Source organism: Rutilus rutilus (genome assembly GCF_951802725.1).
Source record: "Rutilus rutilus genome assembly, chromosome: 20".
NCBI classification, from domain to species: domain Eukaryota; kingdom Metazoa; phylum Chordata; class Actinopteri; order Cypriniformes; family Leuciscidae; genus Rutilus; species Rutilus rutilus.
In genome coordinates this window covers 21,639,618-21,666,626 of record NC_140225.1, presented here as the reverse complement: position 1 = coordinate 21,666,626, position 27,009 = coordinate 21,639,618, and the positions used below count along the sequence as shown (strand labels likewise).

The 27,009-nt window shown below is 37.0% G+C and overlaps 1 protein-coding gene across 1 annotated transcript in view; it reads left to right on the top strand.

Annotated features, from left to right (window-relative positions):
• eys (eyes shut homolog) overlaps positions 1-27,009 on the top strand; it is a gene marked incomplete at its 5' end in the record, with an annotated part of 292,239 nt that overhangs the window by 172,452 nt on the left and 92,778 nt on the right. Inside the window, 5 exons of the mRNA XM_084390837.1 lie at positions 2,458-2,635; positions 3,046-3,137; positions 6,982-7,132; positions 10,598-10,710; positions 13,950-14,188. Coding sequence (XP_084246963.1) covers positions 2,458-2,635; positions 3,046-3,137; positions 6,982-7,132; positions 10,598-10,710; positions 13,950-14,188 — 773 coding nt within the window. The remainder of the gene's footprint in view (positions 1-2,457; positions 2,636-3,045; positions 3,138-6,981; positions 7,133-10,597; positions 10,711-13,949; positions 14,189-27,009) is intronic.

The window sequence follows — 27,009 nt, the reverse complement described above, 5'->3', positions numbered from 1 at the left end:
TTGTTATTTTCTGCCAAGTCTAAACATGATAGATGCATGGTAAGGACATTTCGAGGTGAACATCAGTGGCTTCAGAGGATCCACTGACGGCTGTTAAACATTAGACGAGTGGCCCTTTCCTTCCACTAATTGGAATAGACTTCCTCTTGAGAGTTATTCTTCTGTCCCCCCCAATTAAAGGCGATCTAAAAATTGCCTTTTTAAATGTACCAAGTCATGGCAGGTAATGGGTCACTCTTAGCTTTGATCACACTCCTGCGAGAGAAAGGAGCTACTGTACCAGGCGCAGTTAGCATAAAAGACCTTTAAAATGAAAGACGGGGATCTTACAGCCACCTGTTTTATGGGCCCTCAGATTTTTTGAAAGCCAAATGAAAGCACAGTATAGCTCTAATATAAAAAAAAAAAAAAAAAAAAAAAAAAACCTTTCATCAAATGTGGAATTTTTTCATCAAAAATCTTTCTCTGAGATCGTTTGAACTTTTGTAGACTGTACAAATTTTAATTATAACATCTTCATCCATATAACGGATACTCATAATGATTTCTGTTTGCCAACGTTTCAGCAAGATTTTCTGTGAATGTAAATTCAAAGTGGTTAAAAGTGCAGTAAACTTTTTACTGCAAATTGCATTGGTGGCAACACTGTGAATTGACTTAAATATTTTAGTTTGGGTTCTATATTTATTTATGTATTTATTTTATCACTTTATATCTCCTTTGATTTCTTTAATTGTTATGATGTTCTCTTTTGTGTGTGTGTGTGTGTGTGTGTGTGTGTGTGTGTGTGTGTGTGTGTGTGTGTGTGTGTGTGTGTGTGTGTGTGTGTGTGTGTGTGTGTGTGTGTGTGTGTGTGTGTGTGTGTGTGTGTGTGTGTGTGTGTGTGTGTGTGTGTGTGTGTGTGTGTGTGTGTGTGTGTGTGTGTGTGTGTGTGTGTGTGTGTGTGTGTGTGTGTGTGTGTGTGTGTGTGTGTGTGTGTGTGTGTGTGTGTGTGTGTGTGTGTGTGTGTGTGTGTGTGTGTGTGTGTGTGTGTGTGTGTGTGTGTGTGTGTGTGTGTGTGTGTGTGTGTGTGTGTGTGTGTGTGTGTGTGTGTGTGTGTGTGTGTGTGTGTGTGTGTGTGTGTGTGTGTGTGTGTGTGTGTGTGTGTGTGTGTGTGTGTGTGTGTGTGTGTGTGTGTGTGTGTGTGTGTGTGTGTGTGTGTGTGTGTGTGTGTGTGTGTGTGTGTGTGTGTGTGTGTGTGTGTGTGTGTGTGTGTGTGTGTGTGTGTGTGTGTGTGTGTGTGTGTGTGTGTGTGTGTGTGTGTGTGTGTGTGTGTGTGTGTGTGTGTGTGTGTGTGTGTGTGTGTGTGTGTGTGTGTGTGTGTGTGTGTGTGTGTGTGTGTGTGTTCATTCCAGATTCTGTTTGTACTGATTATATAGGACACAAATTTGGCGATATGCGACATTAGCTATATTTGGAATTTTATTTTTACTGCTTATATGGATGTATTGCAGTATGACTATATAAATGTAAAAAAATCCCACTGGAAATGGAAGGAAAGGGAACATTGCATTGTGGGAAACCATAAAAATAACAACATATACATACTGTTCTGTACTGCATAATGCAAAAATACTATTAGTGGTATTTTGTTTTATGTTAGCTTTAAGTCCCTGTTAAAAAAAAAAAAAAACTTATTGCTTATTCTTTCTGCTCAGAGCTAAACATTATTATAATTAGCATTAACATATTCATAGTTTTAAGAGCACTGTGATCCTTTGTAACCCTGAAATATTAAAAACTGGTAGAACAATACAGGGCTAATTGAGAAATCTTGGCTCATTGTGGGGAATTTAATGTGGAGGGTATCAATTCTGTGGTTTCTAGTGTTCATAATGTGTTACTCATATGCTTTCTTCAGTTTTAATTAAAAAGGGATAGTGGCAGAATGAAATACGGACAGTAAAATGTTAAAATATTCAAAAAATTATTATAAATAACTGTCACAAAAGTTTCTCTTCCATGCAAGACTTAATTTATATTCCTGTTTTTCCAGTTTATTCAGGTTTTATTCATTATTTTTATTCAGATTCTCCATTCTTATTGACTCATGTTCTTGTACAGTACTGAATATTAATAAGCATTGCCCACTTTTTATTTGGAGTGACATGATAACAGAGGTTCTGTGATGTTCATTCTCATTATAATTCACCGTTGGGTAAGGCTACATTTTCATGTACGCAGGATGTAATATTATTGTATTATATATAATGCAACTCTATATATAATTATGAAAAAAAGTTGTTTTTGTTTACTAACACCCATAATGAAATAAATTATTCGATATCTATGCAAATTTCGGCTCTGTACAGCCAACACGCATCCACACGTCGACTTTTACTTTACACTGTTCAAGTTGAGCAAAACTATGCTGACACTGTTTATTAACTGCCTACATTTCTCTCCTACAGATATTAGTTTTGGGAGATATTCTGGGAAATCCTTTTTGGAGTTTGAGGGCATTGAAATTGGTGCTACACTCAGTGTCACAATGAGATTCCAGACTGAATCCATGTACGGAACGCTGCTGTATGTGACCAGTGCCAAAAAAGGTGTCTTCTTCATCAAACTCTACATTTCCAATGGAACGCTTCAGGTAAAACTGCATATGCATATACATTGCATGACATACCAACATGATCTCACGACCAATTCGTACGAATTTGTACGAGTGATAAAAAGATGGCTAATTCGTATGAATTCGTACGACCTCATTTGTCTAAACCCACGTGCTGGGTAGGTTTAGGGGCTGGGTCAGGGGTAGGTCATTCGTATGAATTCATACGAATTGGGCAATTCGTAAAATATGTACGATTTAGCAAAATAGTACTAATTCGTACGAGTGAGGTCGTAGGAATTCGTAGGAATTAGCCACCTCGTAGAATTCGTACAAATTGCCGTGAGATCAGGCTGGACATACATGTCATTACCATTACAAATAATGGATCAAAGAATGGGATGAAGAATAATTAGATGGAACTAACCCACATTACCCACACACTCCAGTACGACTTTTCTTGCAATCAAAATGAGGGAGTTCAGCGGATCAATACAGCACAGCAGGTTGCTGATGGAAATGAGCATGTGGTGCGTTTGAGGTAAGAGAATTTGTCCTCCAGTATCCAAATAGTTTGAGATCATAGAGGTTAAAAATGAATCAGAAGTCTACCTTGTGTAATGGACATGAAGAAAGTTAATTAACTGGAAACAGATGGTTAGTAACGTAGAGGTAGCCTTTCTTAGAAATAATTCGATTTAAAGTAAAGCTCTATTCATAGTCATTCATGATTTATTTATTCTCCAAGAAAAAGTGTCCAATAACAGGGCGACTGACATGTGGCATTGAGATCATTGGTACAGGGAAAATACGCATTATATTATTAATTTACATGATGAGTATTTCTCTCCAGCTCTTATTTGTTCAACTCTGTAATGGGTGCAGTCTAACCCCAGATTTGCTAGTTCTGGGTATTTTGACTGAGAGCTGAAAAATTGCTGAAAGGTCTTTGATGTTCAAAAGCACAATTCATACAGGTCCATTAGATTTGTTTCTTTTCATCCGCTTCAGCAGAAAGTGAAATGCACGGTCACACAGTCATTGAAAAATTTCATCAGATTTTGAGTCTCTGAGAGACAGCACAGCCTCTTCACATCCTGACGCTTTAGCCAGCTCGCGATCTTGAGTGCGTCAGCCTGTTTATGTCTGTTTTTCATAGAGATTTTGAAAAGCTTCCAAGATACACCAGCTGCACAAATCACTCATTACTTTTGTGCCAACTAGCAAAAGACTTGCTGAAAGAGTATTGTCAAAAGAAAAGAAAAAATCAGGATTGAGAGACCATCTCTTAAAAGGGGGTCATATTGTTAAAATCAAAGTTTCCTTGATCTTTTGAAATAGAGTTTGTTGTACTATGAAAACATACAGATGCAAACTATTCACTAAACAATTGTGTCATGTCATTCACTCAAAAAAATTATGTTGGCTTTAATTAACTTTTTTATGTCAACAGGTTCCACATAACTGGGTTACGTTAAACAAACATAATTTGTTCATGAAACTTCAACATCGTGGAATGACGTCATTTTAAGTGACCCATTTAAGTAGTTTCAAAGTGAATTTTTAAAGGCTCCCTGACATGATTCAGGTATTCATATTTATATATTCATTCATCCATTAAGATTTTATTTATTTTAGTGACACACAATTGAATTGATAGCTAGCGATTTGTTAGCAGTAGCACATATTAGTATCTTAAATGCTAAGATTTACTTGCCCCTTCAGTCAAAACAGTTGAAAGTATTTGAATCAGTCCACAGCTTAACAAAATGCTCCACTCTTCTCCACAATGGTAACCCACTGTAATTTAAATGGTTCTAATAATTCCAGTGTAATTGAACATTAAACACAATTACACACTATCTTCTTAAAGGAGAACTCCGGTCAATTTTAACATTGAGCTCATTTGTTTGTACATTTGGAGTGCTGTCAGTACAGAGAACAACGACAAAAATCGGTATCGCCTACAACGTGTTATCCTCTTTTTAAAATTTGCACCCTGTTGACTTCAATGGGGCAAGTTTTAAACCTGCTTTTAGCCTCTTAACATCCTTGATGTGTCATTACAAGTGCACAGGTCATGTGAGTGATTCCTTCTGAGTGAACGCGGGTGAATCTGACAGCAGTAGATGTGAAAGAAATATATAAAAAATGATGTTTATTCAGCCAGCGCACATACCTGTATTTACATCCTGTTTTCGGTCGAAGTCCACAGTAATCGATTGTCGAGTTCACGCGCCTAGGTTTAGTACCTATGATCACGCGCGTGAACTCGACAATCGATTACTTGTACTTGCAAATTTACTTATACTAAATGGCTGTTGGGGGATCATCGAAATAGTGTTAGCAGATAGACTAATACTCTACTACTAATACTCTAATAAGAGTTAGTTGACATGTAGGTGCAACGTTCCACATAGTCAACAGAATATCAAAAGTGGACCATCAAAATAAAGTGTTACTGAATTCTTAAAGGCACAAAAAAAGACTGAGAGTCTCAGAGATGGTGGAAAATGGTCATGTAAAATTCAGTAACAACCGTTTTTTGTGCACAAAACAATGTAGGTGGACCACATGGGGAAAATATAAAATATTTTTGTTCAAAAAAAAAAGGTTCAGTGCAGTGCTTTAAGTTTCACTCCCTTATTCATGTCTCACATGACCAAGTGGAAGCGTGAAACAGTTTAAAGGACCGTGCTGTGCTTTATTGTTGCATTTAAAGCAATTTCTAAGTGAAAGGAGCATTCTCTGTGTGTCCTGCTGGGGAACTGTCTTCTCAGAGACTCAATGGGACCAGTGGCTCTCTGGCAAAATGCCAGGCTGCTCTGGCAGAGCTCTTCTAAATTAACAGTTTCTCCGGCTGCTCCGGAGGGAGGACGTCCAGGGCCTGGTGGTCTGTCGTCCTCAGGTGTGGAGCAAAGCTAGAGGAAAAACTCCACAGCCTGTGAATTACAGGCTTAACAAATCAGTCAAGATTGGCTTCTTTGAACCTCGGGGAAGAGGGAGACGGATATCAAGGCTGGGGGGGGGGGGGGGGGGGGTACTGCTATTATGAGCTGAGCATCTGTAGGCCAATCCTCCAGCTGCACATAGTTATCCCAGAATCCACACTGAGGTAATTATCTTTCCTCCCCTGTTGTTTGGAAGGGCAGAATAAGCTTTGGAAAACTCCCAAGGCTTGGGTACATCTCCGGAACAGTCTGTCCGAGACACATAAGATGTCTTTAAAAGGAAGAGAGGAAACAATTAGCCGCAGGTGAAAGACGCCCTTGAGCGTAGCAAATCATTTGTTTTGCTTAGTGGATTTTTTTCTGTCATGATTTACAGTGTTACAACACTAGCCTGCCGTTTTAATTAGCATTTAACTGGCAATAAAACCATTTACAGTTGTTGTAATTGCAACCGTGTTTTTTTTTTATGCTGTATCACACACATTATGTTATGATATGCTGATATTTTAAACAAGATTAAACCATTTACATACATACATGGCCTTAAAGGCACATTATGCAAGATTTGTATCTTAATATAACAGCTTCGAAATCATTTCGATGGTAAACGAACTCGTAGTAGGGCGAATCATCCCGATAGCAAAGCACAGGGGGGGGGACGCCGCTGGCAAAACCAGCAATGCAAGTTTGAGAGGTGGCGCTCCGACAAATCTCGCAAGAATCATGACTTGCTTTACGGCACGACGTCACATACATCAACAACATATGAAGCAGCCTCTATGGAAGACACTAGCATGCATTTCAGACGTGAATCATGGCAGAGTCGACGAAGAAAGCGCGGTCGGAAGAGTGCAGAGACGGCTCTGCATGAGTGGTATTTACGACAGTAACGTTAAATACAAGTACTCCACAGCGACTCTGGGTCGCTGTTTGAGAAAAACGGGAACTGCATAGTGTGCCTTTAAATCACACAGTGATTGTTAGTTCCAGTTGAAAATCACGGAAACCATGATATTTTAAATGCTGTACTGGGTAATGAATTCACTGTGGAGCCTTTTCTTTCTCAATCTCACGTATCCATGGAAACAACACATTCATTAGGAGTCATTCAGCATAACCTGTTATTGGTCTGAATATTAAAAGCAGAAAATAATAACAGATAAAGCAGGCATTAGCAGTACTTAGCTTTTAAAGTAATTGTGTTCTCCTTTAGGCGTAGCAAATGTGTCTTATTAACATAAACCGAATTTCCTTAAAAGACGTCTGTGGTATTAATACTAAAGATCATTCATTGAGTGCACTTACAGCCATTAGGTGAAGAGATACAGGAAACAGGATCCTGAAATTATGGTGTCTAACAAGACAGAGAACATTTTGTTCATATGCATATCACACTGCTCCTTTAGTTTGTTTTTTATCTTTTTTATTCCACAGGCAATATTTTTCTCACTGTGCAGCCGAAGTCACTATTTCTGGCTTTAAGACTGTCAGAAGTATTCCAAGAAATGACACATCAGCCGTGAGTTTACAGAGAACTGACCATCTCTTCATAGGAGGCCTTGCTGCCTGGCATTCACCCTATAAAGTAAGAACTGATTTTGTGCGAGTCACATCCTGAGAAAAAGTCATGTAATGAACACTACTATTGAAAAGTTTAAGGCTAATTAAACAGATAAAAAGTGACATGTTACAGAATATTTTTATTTGAAATAAATGTTTTGAACTGTCTGTTCATCAAAGAATCCTGAAAAAAAAATATTGTGATTTTTCAAAAATATTAAGAAGCACAACTGTTTTCAATGATAAAATAATAATAAATTATTCTTGATCACCAAATCAGCATATTAGAAAGATTTCTGAAGGATCATGTGACACTGAAGACTAGAGTAATGATGCTGAAAATTCAGCTTTGCCATCACAGGGATAAATTACATTTTATATTAATAATACATTAAAATAGAAATCAGTAAAAAATTATATAACTTTTTAAAATTTTGTACAATATTACAGTTTTTACTGTAGTTTTGGTCAAATAAATGCAGCCTTTGATGAACTTAAAAGAAATTCTTCTTGATCCCAAACTATTGAACAGTAGTCTATCAGTGAAAAACAAAAGTTGTTTCAACTTAAAGTGTTCATGCCTCCTTAAAATGTAAAGTGTTCTTAATTAGAAATGTAATATTAAAGGGTTAGTTCACCCAAAAATGAAAATGATGTCATTAATGACTCACCCTCATGTCGTTCCAAGCCCGTAAGACCTCCGTTCATCTTCAGAACACAGTTTAAGATATTTTAGATTTAGTCCGAGAGCTTTCTGTCCCTCCATTGAAAATGTATGTACGGTTTACTGTCCATGTCCAGAAAGGTAATAAAGTCATCATCAAAGTAGTCCATGTAACATCAGTGGGTTAGTTAGTCCAAATACATTTTGGTCCAAAAATAACAAAAACTACAACTTTATTCAGCATTGTATTCTCTTCCGGGTCTGTTGTCAATCCGCGTTCACGACTCCGCAGTGACGCTGCTGACGTAAGACGCTGCTGACATGTTAGCGCACCAGATATTGACAACAGAACCGGAAGAGAACACAATGCTGAATAAAGTCGTAGTTTTTGTTATTTTTGGACCAAAATGTATTTTCGATGCTTCAAAAAATTCTAACTAACCCACTGATGTCACATGGACTACTTTGATGATGTCTTTATTACCTTTCTGGACATGGACAGTATACCGTACATACATTTTCAATGGAGGGACAGAAAGCTCTCGGACTAAATCTAAAATATCTTAAACTGTGTTCCGAAGATGAACGGAGGTCTTACGGGCTTGGAACGACATGAGGGTGAGTCATTAATGACATAATTTTCATTTTTGGGTGAACTAACCCTTTAAGTATATCCAATATTTGAATGATCTCAAATTCAATCCAGTTAAATTGTTATTGCGCATACAGTGTGTAATATAGCTGTTTGTGAATGTAAAAGGTCTGCAAAATGTTTAAAATCAAAGTACACGACAAATAACGTTATTGTCTCCTAAAAGAAAGAATCGATATTTCTTTTAATTTTATTATCAATTTGTGTTTACGTCACTCAAATAGCGCGCTTAGCCAGCTACAGAGAACTGGCAGCCAGGCAACAGACAAGTGACCAATCCTGGGTGGCGACATCACTACACGCATTTTTCCAGCATGGTTCAACATGGTTAGCAAACCGTGCTTAGAATTCCGGACCAAGTGTGCCATGCTGTACCAAGCTCAAATAGAAACATAAATAGAACCTTTCCTTACCATTCTCCAGAACCGTTCGGCCAGACGGTGGAAAAATTGGCTAATGTGACAAATTTGCATTTCAATGGCTGCCCGCGAACAATGTCTAATTTGACCCGCCCTCAAACACTGTAGTTGTAGGCCTGGAAGAGTTTGGCTCATGTTGTAGACATGTCTTGCTCTTCAATAGGATAAGAACTCTGGAAATGACATGGGAAAAAACGACTCTATCGTTACTATACGTGTTACTGTGTATTAAGCGCTGAGGAAGCCTACAGAGCTGAAATTCAGATGTGGGAATGGGCGTTTCGTTTCCGACACGCGCTTTAAGCGGTCAGCCAGTCACAACAGACTGGGCCATCTGACCAATCAGAGCAGAGTAGTAGGAAAGGAGGGGTTTAGAGAGACTGAATCTTCAAACGAACTGTTTTCAGACTATTTGAGAAATAAGGTGATGTGCGATGTATATTATGAGAAAATTAAAGTGTTTTTTGACCTTAGATGTATTATAAACCTATTGTAGGAGACCTCCAAAACAAAATTAGGAAGCTTCAAACTAGCATAATTGGGGCACTTTAAAAATGTTAGAGTTGGTAGTGAATCTCACTTTTGCTGAGATTCTTTTGAATAAAACAGATTCACAAATTGGTCTGAATGATTAAACAACGAATCAAAAAAAAAAATCCTTATTCAGTATTCGCAAATGACTGGAAAGGTTGTGGACAAGTCAACTGAGAAAGTGGAAACTAGGAAAGATTGATGGTTTGTGTCGTGTTACCTGACCACTTACCGCAGAGATAACAACAGCTTAATTTGGATTAAAATGGACATGAATTTTACAGTAATTTTCAGCTTACTAAAAACTGGTTCAGAGGGCTTCAAAAAACTGTCAAGGTCTACATATTGACAGTGATAAATCTCTTTGAAACTAGCAGGCACACTTTTCATTTTCCTTCAGGCAGCTAGAAGCAGGTCACGGGCACTTGAGATACTGTTAGGAGAAGAAAAAGGAGAGGGTGAGATGTATTCGTCTAGACAACAAAGATTGGATCCACATGCTTTTTTCTCTTTCCACTGAACTGCTAATGAAATTGAGGATATATATACTGTATATATATATATATATCTATCAATGCAGTTTCTCCTTCAGGTAATTTTTCATAAGCCATTTCTGTTTCATTTGAAGAATCTTTATTGCCTTTGAAAAAACATTCAGTTGCATTTGTGGCATTTATAAATGTATTATTATTATTATTATTATTATTATTATTATTTGAGCGAAAAGTTTCACTTTTAAAAATACGTATATTTTTTGTGGGTATCAATTTTAAATGTATACCAAAAAATTCAAGTTCTTCCAATATTTAGTCACTCATGTAGTTCCAGACTTGTAAGCTGTTAAACTTCAGCATATTCAACACACAAAGCTATCGCATAGTGTTGAGACTTGCAATTTAGTGCACAAGTCATGTGTACCACTTTTCTTGTTGTGTTTTGTCCTTGCAAGTCCTTGGTCACTACAAACTGTTGTATGAAAAGTAAAAATGTTCCCAAGGAGAAACAACAGAATACAGGTTTGGAACGACATGAGAGTGAGTAAATAATGAATTTTCATTTTGGGTGAACTGTGCCTTAAAATGCAACCTCTTTGTTGTACGGCACTTTCTTCTCCAAGAATAGCTGCTTTGTAGCCGTTTTTCGTTTTTACCCTTAGGTCTGAGATGTTTTCTGTTTTTCCTCTGAAAAAACTGCTTGAGACTTTGTTGTTACGTGTTCCCCCAGGAAGCCGAGCCTTTCCACAACTACTCCGGCTGCATTGAAATAATCGAAATTAATAAGCTCAGAAGATTCCATGTGGACCATTCCATTGCCAGGAACAATGTTGACAACTGCAGGTAATTGAACCTGATTTTCCATCAGGAATCAATACGATTCTGTGCAGAGTTGGGGAGTCTAAATTCATTTGAAATTAATCATATTATTGAATCAGTTTGTTCAAAAAGAAATTATTCACTGATTTGTGTCACTGTAGAAATTTGACGACAGCATTTTGTACCATTTTTATAGAGAGATTCTGAACTTCAATGCTGTTTTCAACTTTTTTGTCACCCTGATTTTTATGCTGTCACCCTGATCAAGATTCATTCATTCAATAAACCTCAATGTAACTGAGCCAGATAAATATTGCTCTGAATAAATGACAAATTATAATCTAATAGTTCTAAATCTGAAGGAATATATTTTAAAATATTTTGACACTTGAAGTAGCTCCTATATAGTTTTTTTTTTTTTTAGTTTTAGTTTTTATAACCTGCAGTGTAGCTGAGTACTACTTTTATCATGAATTAATTTAAACCAAGCAACTATTTGGAATTAGCTTTGCCAACACTGATTTCGGGGCTTCGGTAGTTTGATATTATGTTCACTCCACTATGTTGCTTCCATCATTTTTTTTATTTTTCCTGATGCCTTATGGCTCTTGATATATGCTATTTGCCAGCCTTGTCAGCCGACTATCAAACAGCCCGTCACTTAAGTGCACAGGTGCTGTACATTCATGCTGTGTACAAATTGTTCAACAACAGTGAGATTCTGGGGATATTTAAGTGTTTGGCTTCACACATTGTGTATTAATGTTTCCAAGAAAATGAAAGCACTCATTTTGACTTTGGATTTTTCTGTAGAAAGCCCTGTTTTGCCAAGCAGTAGGAAATGAGTCTTGACCCAAGCATGAGATTGGTGACCACACAGACTTGTTAATATTTTAATGAGATAGATTTGCGGTCTCTCTTTATTATCATATATTATTTATTCTGTTCTTTCATCTGTCTGGAATTGGAGTGGAATGTGGAGATGGGGTTTCCAAATGAACTGCAATTTGTGGCATCTTACATGGTGCTCACTTACAATTTAAAGGAAACATCAATCAGGGCCATTAGAATGATATATAATGGTTGTTCTGTGAGCTGATTTAGTATTCGCTAATTAGAGAGGTGATTGATATGCAGGCATAACTGTGTTTTGAAAGTTTCTCACTGTATAATGCCTTTATTTGTTCTAATAATTAGTGTTGTTTAACATGATAAAGTGTGTATTGCTTGTCTAGTATAATGCACTTAAGCTGAGTTGGAGAAACTGGCCAATATATTTCTCAGGACTCATTGTGATGAATGTTGACAATATTCACGTCGTCATTATTTACTCACCCTCATGCAGTTTGCATTGTTTCAGTCTGCATTGTTTAGCTAAATTATGCAAATCAGGTACCACAAAATTCTGTCAATCTGCATGGTGTATATAACAATGTTAAAGGCGGGAACCAGCGAACGTTCAACAAAACTTTAATCACCAAATAAACAAACAACAAAATGAACGTAAAGTTCGTACCACTAGCTTTGCTCTGTTCCCACGGCTCTCGGGCCCACCCTGCTTGCCACATACTCATTTTTTATATTGTTGGGTCATTTCTGAGTGCTAGGTTGTAGATGAAGCTCAAAAACGCATATTTCTGTCTGTCTCTCTTTCTGCCTGTCTGAATGTCTATCTATCTGTCTGTCTATCTCTCTCTCTCTCTGTCTGTCTGTCTATATCTCTATCTGTCTGTCTGTCTATCATCTGTCTGTCTAAATTTATATCCCTCTTTCTGTCCGTCTATCTATCTGTCTGTCTCTGTCTGTCTGAATGTCTATCTGTCTGAATGTCTGTCTGTCTGTCTGTCTATCTATCTATCTATCTATCTATCTATCTATCTATCTATCTATATGTCTGTCTGTCTGTCTGTTTCTATCTATCTATCTATCTATCTATCTAGCTATGTATCTATCTATCTATCTATCTGTCTGTCTGTCTCTCTGTCTGTCTGTCTGTCTGTCTGTCTGTCTGAATGTCTGTATGCCTGTATGTCTGTCTATCTATCTATCTATCTATCTATCTATCTATCTATCTATCTATCTATCTATCTATCTATCTATCTATCTATCTGTCTATCTGTCTCTCTCTCTCTATATATCTATCTGTCTCTCTCTCTCTATCTATCTGTCTCTCTCTATCTATCTATCTGTCTCTCTCTCTCTCTCTCTCTATCTATCTATCTATCTATCTATCTATCTATCTATCTATCTATCTGTCTCTCTCTCTCTCTCTCTATCTATCTATCTATCTATCTATCTATATGTCTGTCTGTCTGTCTGTCTGTTTCTCTCTCTCTATCTATCTATCTATCTAGCTATGTATCTGTCTGTCTGTCTGTCTGTCTGTCTGTCTGTCTGTCTGTCTGTCTGAATGTCTATCTGTCTGAATGTCTGTATGTCTATCTATCTATCTATCTATCTATCTATCTATCTATCTATCTATCTATCTATCTATCTATCTATCTATCTATCTGTCTCCCTCTCTCTCTATCTATCTATCTGTCTCTATCTATCTATCTATCTATCTATCTATCTATCTATCTATCTATCTATCTATCTATCTATCTATCTATCTATCTATCTATCTGTCTGTCTCTCTCTCTATCTATTTATCTGTCTCTCTCTCTCTATCTATCTGTCTCTCTCTATCTATCTATGTATCTATCTATCTCTATCTATCTGTCTGTATGTCTATGTATCTCTCTTTCTGTCTGTCTGTCTATCTACATGTATCTGTCTGTCTGTCTGTCTGTCTGTGTAGTTTTCTTGTTCAAAATTAGATATGTGAATTTCTTTGGATTTTAAATTCATTGTATTTCCTCGTCCTTACATTCAAATTTCATTTGCTATTCTGGATCCTGTTTGGTGCCTCAAATTAAATTCCGGAATTGAATTGGACTTTAAACAGCATTCTCAATTAAATTATGAATGCCACACAACCCTGCCACAACCATCTCTTTAAAGTGATTATTTGTAAGATTTGATTAGGCTCAGATATCACTGAGTTTCGTAAATAAGGGAGTAATTGTGAATTATTTGGCTGGATAAACTGGATTGCAAGTGGTTAGTGAATTAAATGCATGTTGTTTTTTTGTTGTTGTTTTTTTTTGCTCTGAAATAAATGCAGTTGATTTACAAATAAGTCAATTTGCCTCATGGTAATGTATTTCATTGGATCCATTTTTAATCCTCGCCTTTTCATTTGCTCCCGTTATTTACTGTAGGTCTCCATGGCATCATGACCCACCAGCAAACTCCACAGATTCCCCTCCTCAGCTTATCACAGAGGAAGCCCCTCCTGGCGGGCATATCAGAATATTCCCACCCACCCAGCCTTCACCTGTCTGCCCACGGGGGATCTGTCTCAACGGCGGAGTGTGTCGGCCCGTGTCTCTGCCCAGCGGAGCTTCGTCTTTCTTCTGTGATTGTCCTTTGCACTTCACGGGACGCCTGTGTGAACAAGGTGAGACCTCTAGTGAGACCTCACAGACAAAATTTTCTCTTCTGAATTACTAACCTTAACCGAACTGTAATGAGCGGTCAAGCTTGGTGCTGTACTTTAAAACAAGACAATTCACTTAATATCATTATATGTAGTATCTTGTAAATTTTTACTAACAAAAAATACAGAAGTTGTTTTGGAGGCAAATGCATGGTACATTTTCGGAAAGTAAAATGGAAACCTTGCCCTGTTGTTAGACCAGGGATGACTTTAAATAATTGATGCTGTGATTAAAGTAAGATCCATATAAGGAAGTTGTAATGTCAGAAACCCTTTTATCTGCTCACCTCCGAATTCTACTACAAATGAGATAGTGACCCTGTCACCCGTGTTCTCCAGATTCATTTTACCTCCTCTGCCTCGTGCCAGGATAAGACATGAATGATATTAAATTCTGGTGAAGTGAAAAAGTCTTTTACACAGTGAACCCAATTGATATTGACTGACACTCAACGTACTGCACTGTGCTGCCATGGAAGAATATTTCACACTCTAACAATTTTGCTGAACTCGGAACTGACAACGGACTTTTTCTTTTATCAAAACCACCACCTGAGGAAAAGTGAGAAAACAGAAATTTTATACACTTCCAGCAAGTCAAGTATTCATTTGAATGCGCTCCTCCATAGTGCTAATTGCTTTTTTATTGTATTTTGCTCCAGCTCCTGCTGACTATAGTTTTGCCGTGTATCAATAAGCCAATGCTCAGGTAAAGAGCTAATTTGCTGAGCTACAAGTTCATCTGTCTCTATTGATGTAACATTGAGATTCTCTGGCGGTGGATGCCTGGCTTTAAATTAACTAAAAATCATTCATTCTTCTTTCAAGTTTTCTATTTTTGTGCAGTGCCAGGCATTGATTGATGTGTCTGTGAACAGATCAGTTCAGTTCCTGCATGAGAAGAAAAAAAAACTTTTTCAGATTAAGCTATTTTCACATTTGTTTACTACTAATTATGAAAAAAATAATAATAATTTCATGAAGCCATTTTCCATGAATATCGTACAAAAGGACTTTTTAAAAAAGCACCAGAGGCACAACATTTTTGCTTTGAGAACTATCATCTAGCATAAAAGTAGGTTAGCATGAAAAGGAGCTAGATTTATTCTTAAATGGCCTAAAGTAGTCATACAAGTCTATCCCATATTAGAGGTTTGACAATAGAAATTAAAACTAAATAAAATAATGTTTTGATTTTCAGTGCATGTTTACTATTTTTATTTTATTAGGATTTTTATTAACTAATTTTATAATGTAAAATTGTTTATAATACTATCAAATATTATTATAACATTTATTTTTTATAATAAAACATTATTTAATTATAGTGACCCTTATTTACTGAGCTTATGTGCAACCATGTTGCCTATTCTGGCTTTTTTTTATTTATTTTTTATTTTTTTATTCTAATATTTTATTAAATTTGTATTGCTAGAAACACACATTTGTTTTTTTAGTGTCCAAGTTTGGTAACAGCGCTGCATAAATTGCAATTCTCAAATCAAATGAATAGAAAATGCCTCATATAAAATTTAGCTCAGATTCCTCTTGAGGTAGATGATCAACATTTTATGAAGGTTAAGCTCCTAACCATTTATTGAAAATAGAGAATTGTTTTCTCTCTTCATGGAAAGTCCCACTTGAAAACCACACAAGCATGGACATAGGCTTATGTGAAGACGTCTTTGCATGTACTAATATGTTTTGCATTGAAAGTGAGAGCTTCAGGTACATATTAACTGAACATTGTTGTGCATGTTGTGCTTTTTGAATAACTGATGAAAATGTTTTTCTATATACAAGACAAGGGGACCAGTGGCAAATTCTAATGCTTTTCCCAGTCCTGCCTCTTAGCTCTTCTTCTTTATTTTGAATGCTAGTTCCTAACTACACTTGACAGAAGTTGAAAGAGAATCTGCTTTTAGAGTTCCCTTTTTTCTCATTTCTGTTTTTTTTTTTTTTTCCACAGACAAGCACAGCAGAGCTTTTAGTTTAGCTGTATTTTTTTCTTTGTATTTCTATTTTTGACAATGTCAGCCCTATATGGGAATAAAATGGTTGTTCAAAGTTAGTAAGACAGATCAAGGATTTGGAAAACAAAAAGAAAAGGCTTTATTGTGCATCATTAGGAGGAATAAAAAGGATAGTACAGCAACAGTAATAGTGGTTCAATAATATTATAAGGCTTGGGAAAACAATAAAAAGAAGCATTACTAGGGAAGAAGAAATGCATTTCAGCTGCAATTAGTTGCATTTCCTAAATTAATTTAAAAATGACTAAAACAGCATGGATTTCTAAAATCCTGTTAGGTTACAGGTTAGTGAGAGGCTATCAACTCTAGATAAACTGACTGCCTTGTCACTATAATTTAGTCTTCTCATAATTACCCTGCCCGTTGACCAGCTAGCGTCAGCAAACATGTCAAGCCAAAACAGCAGCAAACATCCTGAGGGTGAAGGGGTGAGGAAGATGAGAGGGTGTCTGTGTCTTCATGATGGAAAGGGAGTGATAGGGTCACACTGAATCTCTTCAGTGTCACATGACAAATAAGAGGACAACTGGCCTCAGAGATGATATACTAGTCTAGAAGCCTTTCATTTTGAGTGTTGTGTGGTTGAACCATAGACTTTAAAATACATGTAACATTCTTTACTCAGAATGACGTAATCGGCAACGACTGTTTCTGGGATATTTTCGCTTCATTTTTCTACAGTGGAAGAGAGTGAAAGTGGGTCGTCCATCTTTTTTTACAGTCTATGGGTTGAGCAAGCTGTGATGATGGTGTAGCTTAAATTGAAGAACCACAAACACAGAATTGTGAAACAAAAGTTTAACAGCAGTTTAACCGAAACAACCTATCGATATCCCGTATTTCGCAGCCCGAAACTGTCACTTTAGAAAAAATATGGGATATCGGCCGATTGTTCAGGTTGAACTGGTGGAAACATCTCAGTCAGCTCCACTTTTTATTCACTTTTCCAATCAACATGAATTTGAAAGGCAGTTTAGCGACCACTCAGCTTGTCCGTCTCTGAGATCATCCTTTGAGGTTTACCATTAAAGTCTCTTTGTAAGTTAATTACAGAGAGGGCAAAAGACATTTTTGCTTCTCTGTGATGTCTCCCTGGTGGGACTTTTACAAGTTGGTTGTGAAGTGAGTGTGTTAAATCAGCCGCAGTGTTTCCTTGCTGTTCATATTGGGAATCAGTGCTGGGTGGATGATGCATCTAGCTAAATTATTATTTTATCAGGTTGTGGAAACTCTAGTACTGTATCATTTAAGTTCTGAAATATGTGCTTACTTGTGAAGCTTTTAAGCAATATTTGTTTTAATAACTTTTTAATTCCTTTCTCGTAAGGCTCACTTGGATCCAAGGTTTTCCTTGTCATAGATTTTTATTTTTTATTTACTGATATTTTCACCTAATGCGTTAGGTATCATGAACTAACAATGAACAGTACATTTATAAATATTAATTTCTACATATATTAATATATTTTCAGTTTTTGTTTTTACATTTTACAGTTGAATACATTAATGTACAATGTTTAATTTATTGAAAGAAGCATTTATTTATTAATTGTTAAAAAATTTTACAACTTCTTCTTTTTTTAAATGTAGTTTATTCCTGATGGGAAAGCTGAATTTTCTGCATCATTACTCCAGTCTTCAATGTCACACGATTCTTCAGAAATCAATGTTGAAAACTGTTTTTTTTTTTTTTTTTTTTGGATTCTTTGAATAATAGAAAGTTAAGAAAAAAAAGAACAGCATTTATTTGAAATTTTATATATTATATAATCTTATAATCTTTCGTTATATTATAAGTATCTTTGTCACTTTTGATCAATTAAATGCATCCATGCTAAATAAAAGTATTACTTTCTTTAAAAAAATATATATTCCTGACCGCAATTTTTTAACGCCACTATTATATTATGATCAAATATGAATTAACAATGCAGCATAATATAACTTGACATTAATAAATGTTTAAATAAATAAAAGAACTCTAACCTAATGCATAAACTGTTAAACTAAATGTTAACAAACTGAACCTTATTGTAAAGTGTTACCAGTTTATGCATATGCTGTACACTCAGTCCTACATTATAGTCAAGAATATGGTAAGCGAAACACAATACCCACACGTATACAAGTGAATAGTCAAAAAAACATGATGTCAGCAATGTTCCTAATGACAAGTTGTCATCAAGATGAAATGACTTTATTTGCTTCTCAGCATTTTTCACAGCTTGGTCAGATCGTGCCCTCCTTTGGGAGCTACGGATGCACATGTGCCTTATACCTCAAGAGTAATAATACAGACAGGGTTTGGTGTCAGGGCATTAGTATAATATACAAGATGGTTTCCTCTGTATAAAACTGCTCAGCTTGCTTTCTGACTTATTTTGGGGCATAATCTTGACATACGAGTCTCTAAAGGAGGAAAGAGCTCTGTGCTGCACATACTGCATGGTACACACTGTAGTTCGGAGAGTATTTACAGCTGTCCGTCACTTTTTACGTTTCATTTTCAGTTTCAGTTTTTTGCAGGGACCGCTTTGTTTATTCAGGCATTTATTGATGAAACGAACCATCCGCAAGGAGTCTACAGTTCTATAAAAAGCAGGAAGGCAACCGGTGACCTCTCTCAATAACTCACTCAGCACTTCCGTGCTCTTACGCCCTTTTCTCAGCACCTCCGCCATTTGTTCTCAAAGTGCTAATTTGCAGATAATTAAGTAATCCACTGAAATGTTATTTGTCCCTCTGGGCACTATGCAAAGCAAGCGGGTTGCTATATTCAGGGCTGACTCATTTGTAGTCCCCCCCATGGGAAATATCACATAATCAAGCAGACACTGTATTAAATAATTCCTTCGAGCTTTTTCAGTTCAAGTAAAGTTTTTTTTTTTTTTTTTTGTGATGACCGCACAACAGATGCGTCCTTTGTTTCCTATTCATGTACAGTAGTGGCTAAGTGATGTCCAGCCTAGGAAAACTGACATCTTCACCCTTTATTCAAATATTCTTAAAAATGTGTTCGAGATTTTGCATATTTAGCATATTGCGTGGTTGTGCTGCCTTGGAGTCAGTGGTTTTATTTGTGATAATGCAATGAAACATGCCAAATTGTGCGGACATAATGTTTGGCAAGGCTCCCATACAAAGAAATTATGAACACATGCAAAACAAGAGAGAAGTATGGAAGCTTGTTTCCGCCACAGAATAAAACATTTTAAAAGATAATTGCGACTTTTTATCTCACAATTGCCAGTTTACATCTCATAAATACTTATTTCTCAGAATTGCGAGATATGAAGTCAGAATTGCGTGATATAAAGTCGCAAAGTCAGAATTGCGTGTTATAAAGTCAGAATATAAATTCACAATTGCGAGAAATAAACTCACAATTCTGACTTTATATCGCGCAATTCTGACTTTATATCGCGCAATTCTGACTTTACATCTCGCAGTTCTGACTTTATATCTCCAAGTTGCATGTTATAAAGTCAGAATTGCGAGATTTAAACATGCAATTCTGAGAAAAAAGTCTGTGTAAAAAAAGTTTTCTCAGAATTGCGAGTTTATTTTTCGCAATTGCGAGTTTATTTTTCGCAATTGCGAGTTTATATCTCACAATTCTGACTTTATAACACACAACTGTTAGCCTGGCTCCGCCCTCCTGCGTACTTCCACTCAATTTTATTTCCCTTCAGTACTACGTCTGGGATTGTGGTGTATTCTTTGGTTTTCTCCGATCATTGTTTTGGCGGTCCAATCAGCGAACAGAGGGAGTGGCTGAGAAAGATGACGTTGAGGTCGTGCGCTAGTTTGAGTTGTAGGGTTACGTCACGACCAAAGGTTAGCGATTGGTTGTGGCAGATCCTCCAGAGTGACTCTTAAACTTCAACAGAGTACCCGCCTACAAGGAAGTTAACGCTTGTCAATGGAGAGAGGCCAGACTCTCTGTACAAATGAAATGTACGCGAGTCTGGTAGAACCAGGCTACACAACTGTGACCTTATATCACGCAATTCTGACTTTATAACATCCAATTGGGAGATACAAAGTCAGAATTGCGAGATGTAAACTCGCAATTGTGAGAGGAAAAAAGTCTGAATTGTGATATTTTTGTTAATTTTTTATTCTGTGGCGGGAACAAGCTTCCATGGAGAAGTGATTAAGTTTTAGTCAACGTTAGCTTTTTCCTGTGAGCATTTGTTTTTCGATTGAATTTTCATAGGAAAATAAAACCTTTAGCTGTAGCTTGCCTTTTTTTGCTTGTATTAAAAAAATTATTGTATGTAAATTTCACAATAAATTACAAAGAAACAGCAAGTAACACATTGAATTAAATGTAAAAAGAAAATGAAGTAGAAAGACTAAAACAGTATTTCCTTGTTAAACGTACTGTAATAATCTTTGTTTTATTTACAACTTCGAAGAATCATTATTTACAGTGTATGTGAAGAAACATTGTAAATCAGTTAGTCTTTTTCATCGCTGATAGCGCAATATCTACTGTTTGCTGCATCCAAGTTGTCTGTAATGCCCAAGAAAAAGGCACCGTCACCCTTTTCAGCCGGTCGTTTGCTGTTCTCTCCCTTCGTCTATCCATCAAGACTGTTTCTGTGCTTATCTCACGGTTCATCAGCCTCGTAAAACTCCCCCTTAAACAGCAGCCCTGAGAGTGTGCACAATTTTCTGCTGAGTTAGAGGAATCGGGAAGCCGTTTGAAAGGCTCCTTCGGTCTGACTGCAGTCCAATCTGAGGAGCGCTGGGACTCGCACGGTTTGCTTGGCCGCTTTCTGAGCCTCAAACTCTGTTTGGTGGTGGCGGCCCTTCTTCTGGGTGCCGGTAGGGGTTGGAGTCCGGGGGCTGTTTACTTGCTGACAAAGTTTTTCAATGAGAGTTTCTATAACAAGTCTAGGATTTGACAGAGGAGAGTTTGCCGCTTGGCACGACGATTATTGTCACTGTTGGTGCTTGATGCGGGGAGCAGAAGAGTAATATTCCCTGGGGTAACAGGCAAGATTAATCCTGGTACACAAGTGTGATATAAAATGTTTGTAAGACACAGTTTGAAAGCTCAGGCTTTGACTTGAATGTGCATCTGTGGTTTAACAACAGCAGCAGTGTCACATAAATGCAGATCTGAAGGGTCGTCAAAGAGTTATTATTCACAGGACGAGTGGGAGGAAGTTTAGTCTCTCACTGTCATTATTTTCAGGATGGATGGTTTGCAGTTAAGACACTGCCTATCCAGCATCTGTAAGAAGCAGATAGACACAATGTTAGACCCAAACACTTTATCACGCTGATCATAATTGTTATCTGAATCTCTGCATCTGCAGTGACAACCAGACCAGACTGCATATAGGGAATGAAGTCAAATAATTTGATTTAGTATTTCTGTGTAAACTCCTTAAATTATTACAGAATAGGGGTTTGCAAACTACACTCTTAAAAATAAAGGTTCTTTATTGGCATTGGTGGTTCCATAAAGATCTGTTAACATCCATATAATCTTTCCATTGCACATAAAATTATTAATAGTGGATAATGTCCTTTCGATTTTTTTAAAATGATGTTCATGCTAAGAAAAAAGATTTCACTGATGATTCTTTAGGAAACCTAAAATGGTTCTTCTATGGCATCACTGCAAAAATAAAATAAAATAAAAAATAAAATGTTGGAACCTTTATTTCTAGAGTATAGGGTCTGGAAAATCATGAAATTAACTCCAAATTATGGTAACACTTTATTTTACAGTGTCCTTGTTACACGTTACATGTACTTACCATAGTAATAACAGTAAATTATGCATAATTACATGCAACTAACCCTCAACCAAATCCTAATCTAAGTACATGTTGTTAAATAATATTACACAGTACTTAAATATATAATTACACTGTAACAATGGCACCTTAAGATAGTGTAACCCAAATTATTTTATTCTATTCTGTTATTCTATTTTACTCATATTTATTATGTATATATTTTACAGTCTTATGTAAAAACCTTTATACATGGAAACTATTGTATGTTTCCATGCACTAATAAAATAATGTTGTAAATGAAAAATAAGCAGAATAGAGTGGTAAAAATACAACAACAAAAATCTATTTATCAAATATATCAATAATAATGAATAAATAAGGCATTTTTTCAGTTCTGCTTTCTAACAAATTGGTCAGAAATCATAAGATTAATTACAAATTATTTTTATTCTGTTGGTGAATAAGATAAAAGATACCATGTCAACATAAATTATTTTACACATTCATAATATTTGAATTTAAATACAATATAAATGCAATTTTAATATATAAAGTTGTAAATTAAATATTTTGTAAAAATGTGCAAACTTTTTTTTAAAGGAAATGGTGACATTAATCTCAGTTTACAAAACTTTCTCAGCCCTAGTTTTATGCTTCTATTCAGTGTTATACATCTAACATTCTCTAATACTGGGATGTTGAACTATTCTCCGAAATGACAGGCAGCAGCGTGGAGAAAATATCAGCTTTAAAATGTCTCTACCAGTGTTAAAACCAAAACTGGTCCCTTGTGTTGGTTAGTTACGTTTTAGTTTGTCATTGCAGAAGTCGTGTATAGTAAATTGCCTTTTCTGGCCTCCCTGAGAACTGCATCCTGGATCTTGCTGACTCATCCATAATGTGATGTATGTAGACCTGTATGTATGAGCAACACCCTGACACACGTTCACCGCTGATGGGCCACGCTGAAGTCTTGTCACACATGCCTTGACAGTGTCGCGCTGCATACATTGCCTTCTGTGTAAAAGCTAACAGATCATTACCGCTGAAGAGAGGTCGTGACCATAGCAGACAACACCCACCTTCCTCTGTCGCCTGTCACCCTCTGGGAGATAACACTGCTCCAGAACAGGTCCTGACAGGATCCTCCTGCCTTTGCGTGTAGACTCTTATCAGAGTCTGGCAGACATTACTGCTCTTGACTGTGCATTCAGCTTTGAGGTTACAGTAGTCAGCGGTCAAAATTTAAGTCATAATGATGTTAGTCAAATAAAATACAGGTTGTTCATTTTAGTATTTGAAGATGACTGAAAAATGTGAATGGGTAGTTGACATGTCAGAGTGACATGCAATACTTCATCTAAAACCAGTAGACCCTTTTCACAGAGAAAAAAACAACAATATTAATTATTTATATACAAATCAGCCCTGAATATATATTTATAAGTGTTTCGGTTAACATAAACACTTAACATAAACACTTGTTCACGATTGTGCTGCATTCACTCACAAAAATAAATGTTTTATATATTTACGGTAGGAAATTTTCTAAATATCTTCATGGAACATAGTCTTTACTTAATATCCTAATGATTTTTGGCATAAAAGAAAAATCGATCATTTTGACCGATGCAATGTATTGTTGGCTATTGCCATAAATATACCCGTGCTATTTGTGACTGGTTTTGTGATCCAGGGTCACATATAAAATATGAATATGCAGTATAATATATATTATAGAGAGAGAGAGAGAGGTGCAGGGATGACTTCAAAACCTGGAAGATTACTTCACCACTGGTTCCCTTGGGATTTTCTTATGAGGTTTTATAATAGTTTTAAATTTATGACTGAGATAAGGTATGTAGTAAATATAACTTGAATATACTTTGACGTTTTGTTCTATAATGTAAATTCCACACTCACACCCCAAACTGTCTTATCTAGTTTATTATTAGAAACTTACGTTTTCAAAAAATAAACATAACTGCTTCAAAATTAGTGTGTGTGTGTGTGATTTACATTATAGAACAAAACGTCAAGGCATCTTCAAGTTATGTTTACAACAGGATTTATTATACTCAAATTGAAAAACCCATTATAAAACCCCATAGGAAAATATCAAGGGAACAAGTGGTGAATTAACCTTCAGAGTTTTGACATCATCCCAGCACAACCGTGTGTGTGTGTGTGTGTGTGTGTGTGTGTGTGTGTGTGTGTGTGTGTGTGTGTGTGTGTGTGTGTGTGTGTGTGTGTGTGTGTGTGTGTGTGTGTGTGTGTGTGTGTGTGTGTGTGTGTGTGTGTGTGTGTGTGTGTGTGTGTGTGTGTGTGTGTGTGTGTGTGTGTGTGTGTGTGTGTGTGTGTGTGTGTGTGTGTGTGTGTGTGTGTGTGTGTGTGTGTGTGTGTGTGTGTGTGTGTGTGTGTGTGTGTGTGTGTGTGTGTGTGTGTGTGTGTGTGTGTGTGTGTGTGTGTGTGTGTGTGTGTGTGTGTGTGTGTGTGTGTGTGTGTGTGTGTGTGTGTGTGTGTGTGTGTGTGTGTGTGTGTGTGTGTGTGTGTGTGTGTGTGTGTGTGTGTGTGTGTGTGTGTGTGTGTGTGTGTGTGTGTGTGTGTGTGTGTGTGTGTGTGTGTGTGTGTGTGTGTGTGTGTGTGTGTGTGTGTGTGTGTGTGTGTGTGTGTGTGTGTGTGTGTGTGTGTGTGTGTGTGTGTGTGTGTGTGTGTGTGTGTGTGTGTGTGTGTGTGTGTGTGTGTGTGTGTGTGTGTGTGTGTGTGTGTGTGTGTGTGTGTGTGTGTGTGTGTGTGTGTGTGTGTGTGTGTGTGTGTGTGTGTGTGTGTGTGTGTGTGTGTGTGTGTGTGTGTGTGTGTGTGTGTGTGTGTGTGTGTGTGTGTGTGTGTGTGTGTGTGTGTGTGTGTGTGTGTGTGTGTGTGTGTGTGTGTGTGTGTGTGTGTGTGTGTGTGTGTGTGTGTGTGTGTGTGTGTGTGTGTGTGTGTGTGTGTGTGTGTGTGTGTGTGTGTGTGTGTGTGTGTGTGTGTGTGTGTGTGTGTGTGTGTGTGTGTGTGTGTGTGTGTGTGTGTGTGTGTGTGTGTGTGTGTGTGTGTGTGTGTGTGTGTGTGTGTGTGTGTGTGTGTGTGTTTGTTTGTTTGTTTGTTTGTTTGTTTGTTTGTTCGTTCTTGTTTTTCTATCCCGGTGGGGACTTCAACCTGAATGCACACAGACTCGTGGGGACCTCACCTCCCAGACAGTGTCTAGACACGCCCCATGCAGTTTTTTCTGAAGTCCCCATGAAGACCGTTTTCAAGACAAAAATCTGTGTGACTGTGTATCTATGCGCCCCTGGTGGTCACACAGAGTATTGCCGTCCCCACGAGTCACATTGTTCTGGAAAAGTGTGAAACTCTCTAGCGCCCTATCGGGGGTATTGGTCAATAATAAAATTAAACTATTTTCACTAAAGTGAGATAAGTTAATAGGGTTTTTATTTTTATATATTTCTACTAGATATTAGTATACTATTTAGTTATTTATATTACTTTATAAAATAAACAGAATTAAATAAATGTACTGTTGATACACTAGAATGAAAATTCTGGATAGACTAAGCCACAAACAGAATATATATTTTTTTAATTTAGCAAATTCTTTGCTATATTTCCTAACAGATCTGTTAAAAATGCCATTTCTGTAATTTATCAAGGATCTTTCTATATTCATATACTCATTATTGATGACAATAGGAAAGAAATCAAACGAGGTTGGCCAGCTCCGGGGTTTCAGTCTCGCCTCTGCGTGGACTGTTGTATGGGGGGATTATCTACTAAATCAATTAATTGTCAGTTTAGGTTAAAAACACTCCAAAGTGATTTTGTTAAAGTAATTATAATACATTATTATATCATTCCTCTTATATGTAATTATCATTTAATTCTAATCTAATTAAATCATGATCAGTAAATGATAATACAGTTTTTCCACTGTGGGATACCCTTCTGACAGAGCCTTACTGCATACATTACACAGAATCAAAGAGTTCACTTTCAACAGATCACTAATAAACTTGGAGAAAAAAAAAATATATATATATATATATTAACAGGCCCTGACAATATACAATCTTTGTTTCTAAAATTGGCAGCTGCTGTTATTTCTAATCTTCTGGCTTTCTTTAAATATATCACTACATACAAATAGGATTCAACATATTTTGGTCTGTTTTTGTAATTCCTTTGCACAAACGGTGTGATATTTGATATACAGACATTCTCTGTGCTCTCTCAAAAACCTTAAAAGTGAACTACTAACACACTATTTTTATGCCTTTATTTTCTGGTAAATGCTAGCCGCTAGGCTAACAGAGCAGCACATGACACCCTCATACCTCATATCTCACAGTTTATCAGTAGTCTTCCACACCCTGTGCTTTACTAGATGCTCTGAGCTAACAGAGAGAGACTGACACTGCTTTAGCAGGACTCTCAGCAGAAGAGCGCTCAGTGTGGGAGAACGGGCCAGACACAGCTCTTCTCATGAAGCTAAAGGAAGTGGACAGCACAGAGTGAGAGATAAACAGATGTAGAAATACTGATCCAGCATCCAGATGTGCTGCTAGTAAAGCAGAAGTGGGGCAATGATCGCTAGCTAAGAACATGGCTAATGCCCCTGTGATGCTGAGGTAAGCATGTGCCAGCGTCTGCGCTCCCGTTCCCAGTGTCACAGCAGGAGCAGCTAAAGGCCACAGTGGAGGACTGACCATCACCAGCAGGCGTGTTAGCAGAGCAGCTAATAGAGCCAGCAGGGCATGAAGCAGAGGTGCTGTCAGCATCTGGATGTGGTGGACTAGTACCTCTCCCTAACCCTAACCCTAACTCTAACCCTAACCCTGGATGTGGTGGACTAGTACCTCTCCCTAACCCTAACCCTAACTCTAACCCTAACCCTGGATGTGGTGGACCAGTACCTCTCCCTAACCCTAACTCTAACCCTAACCCTAACTCTAGC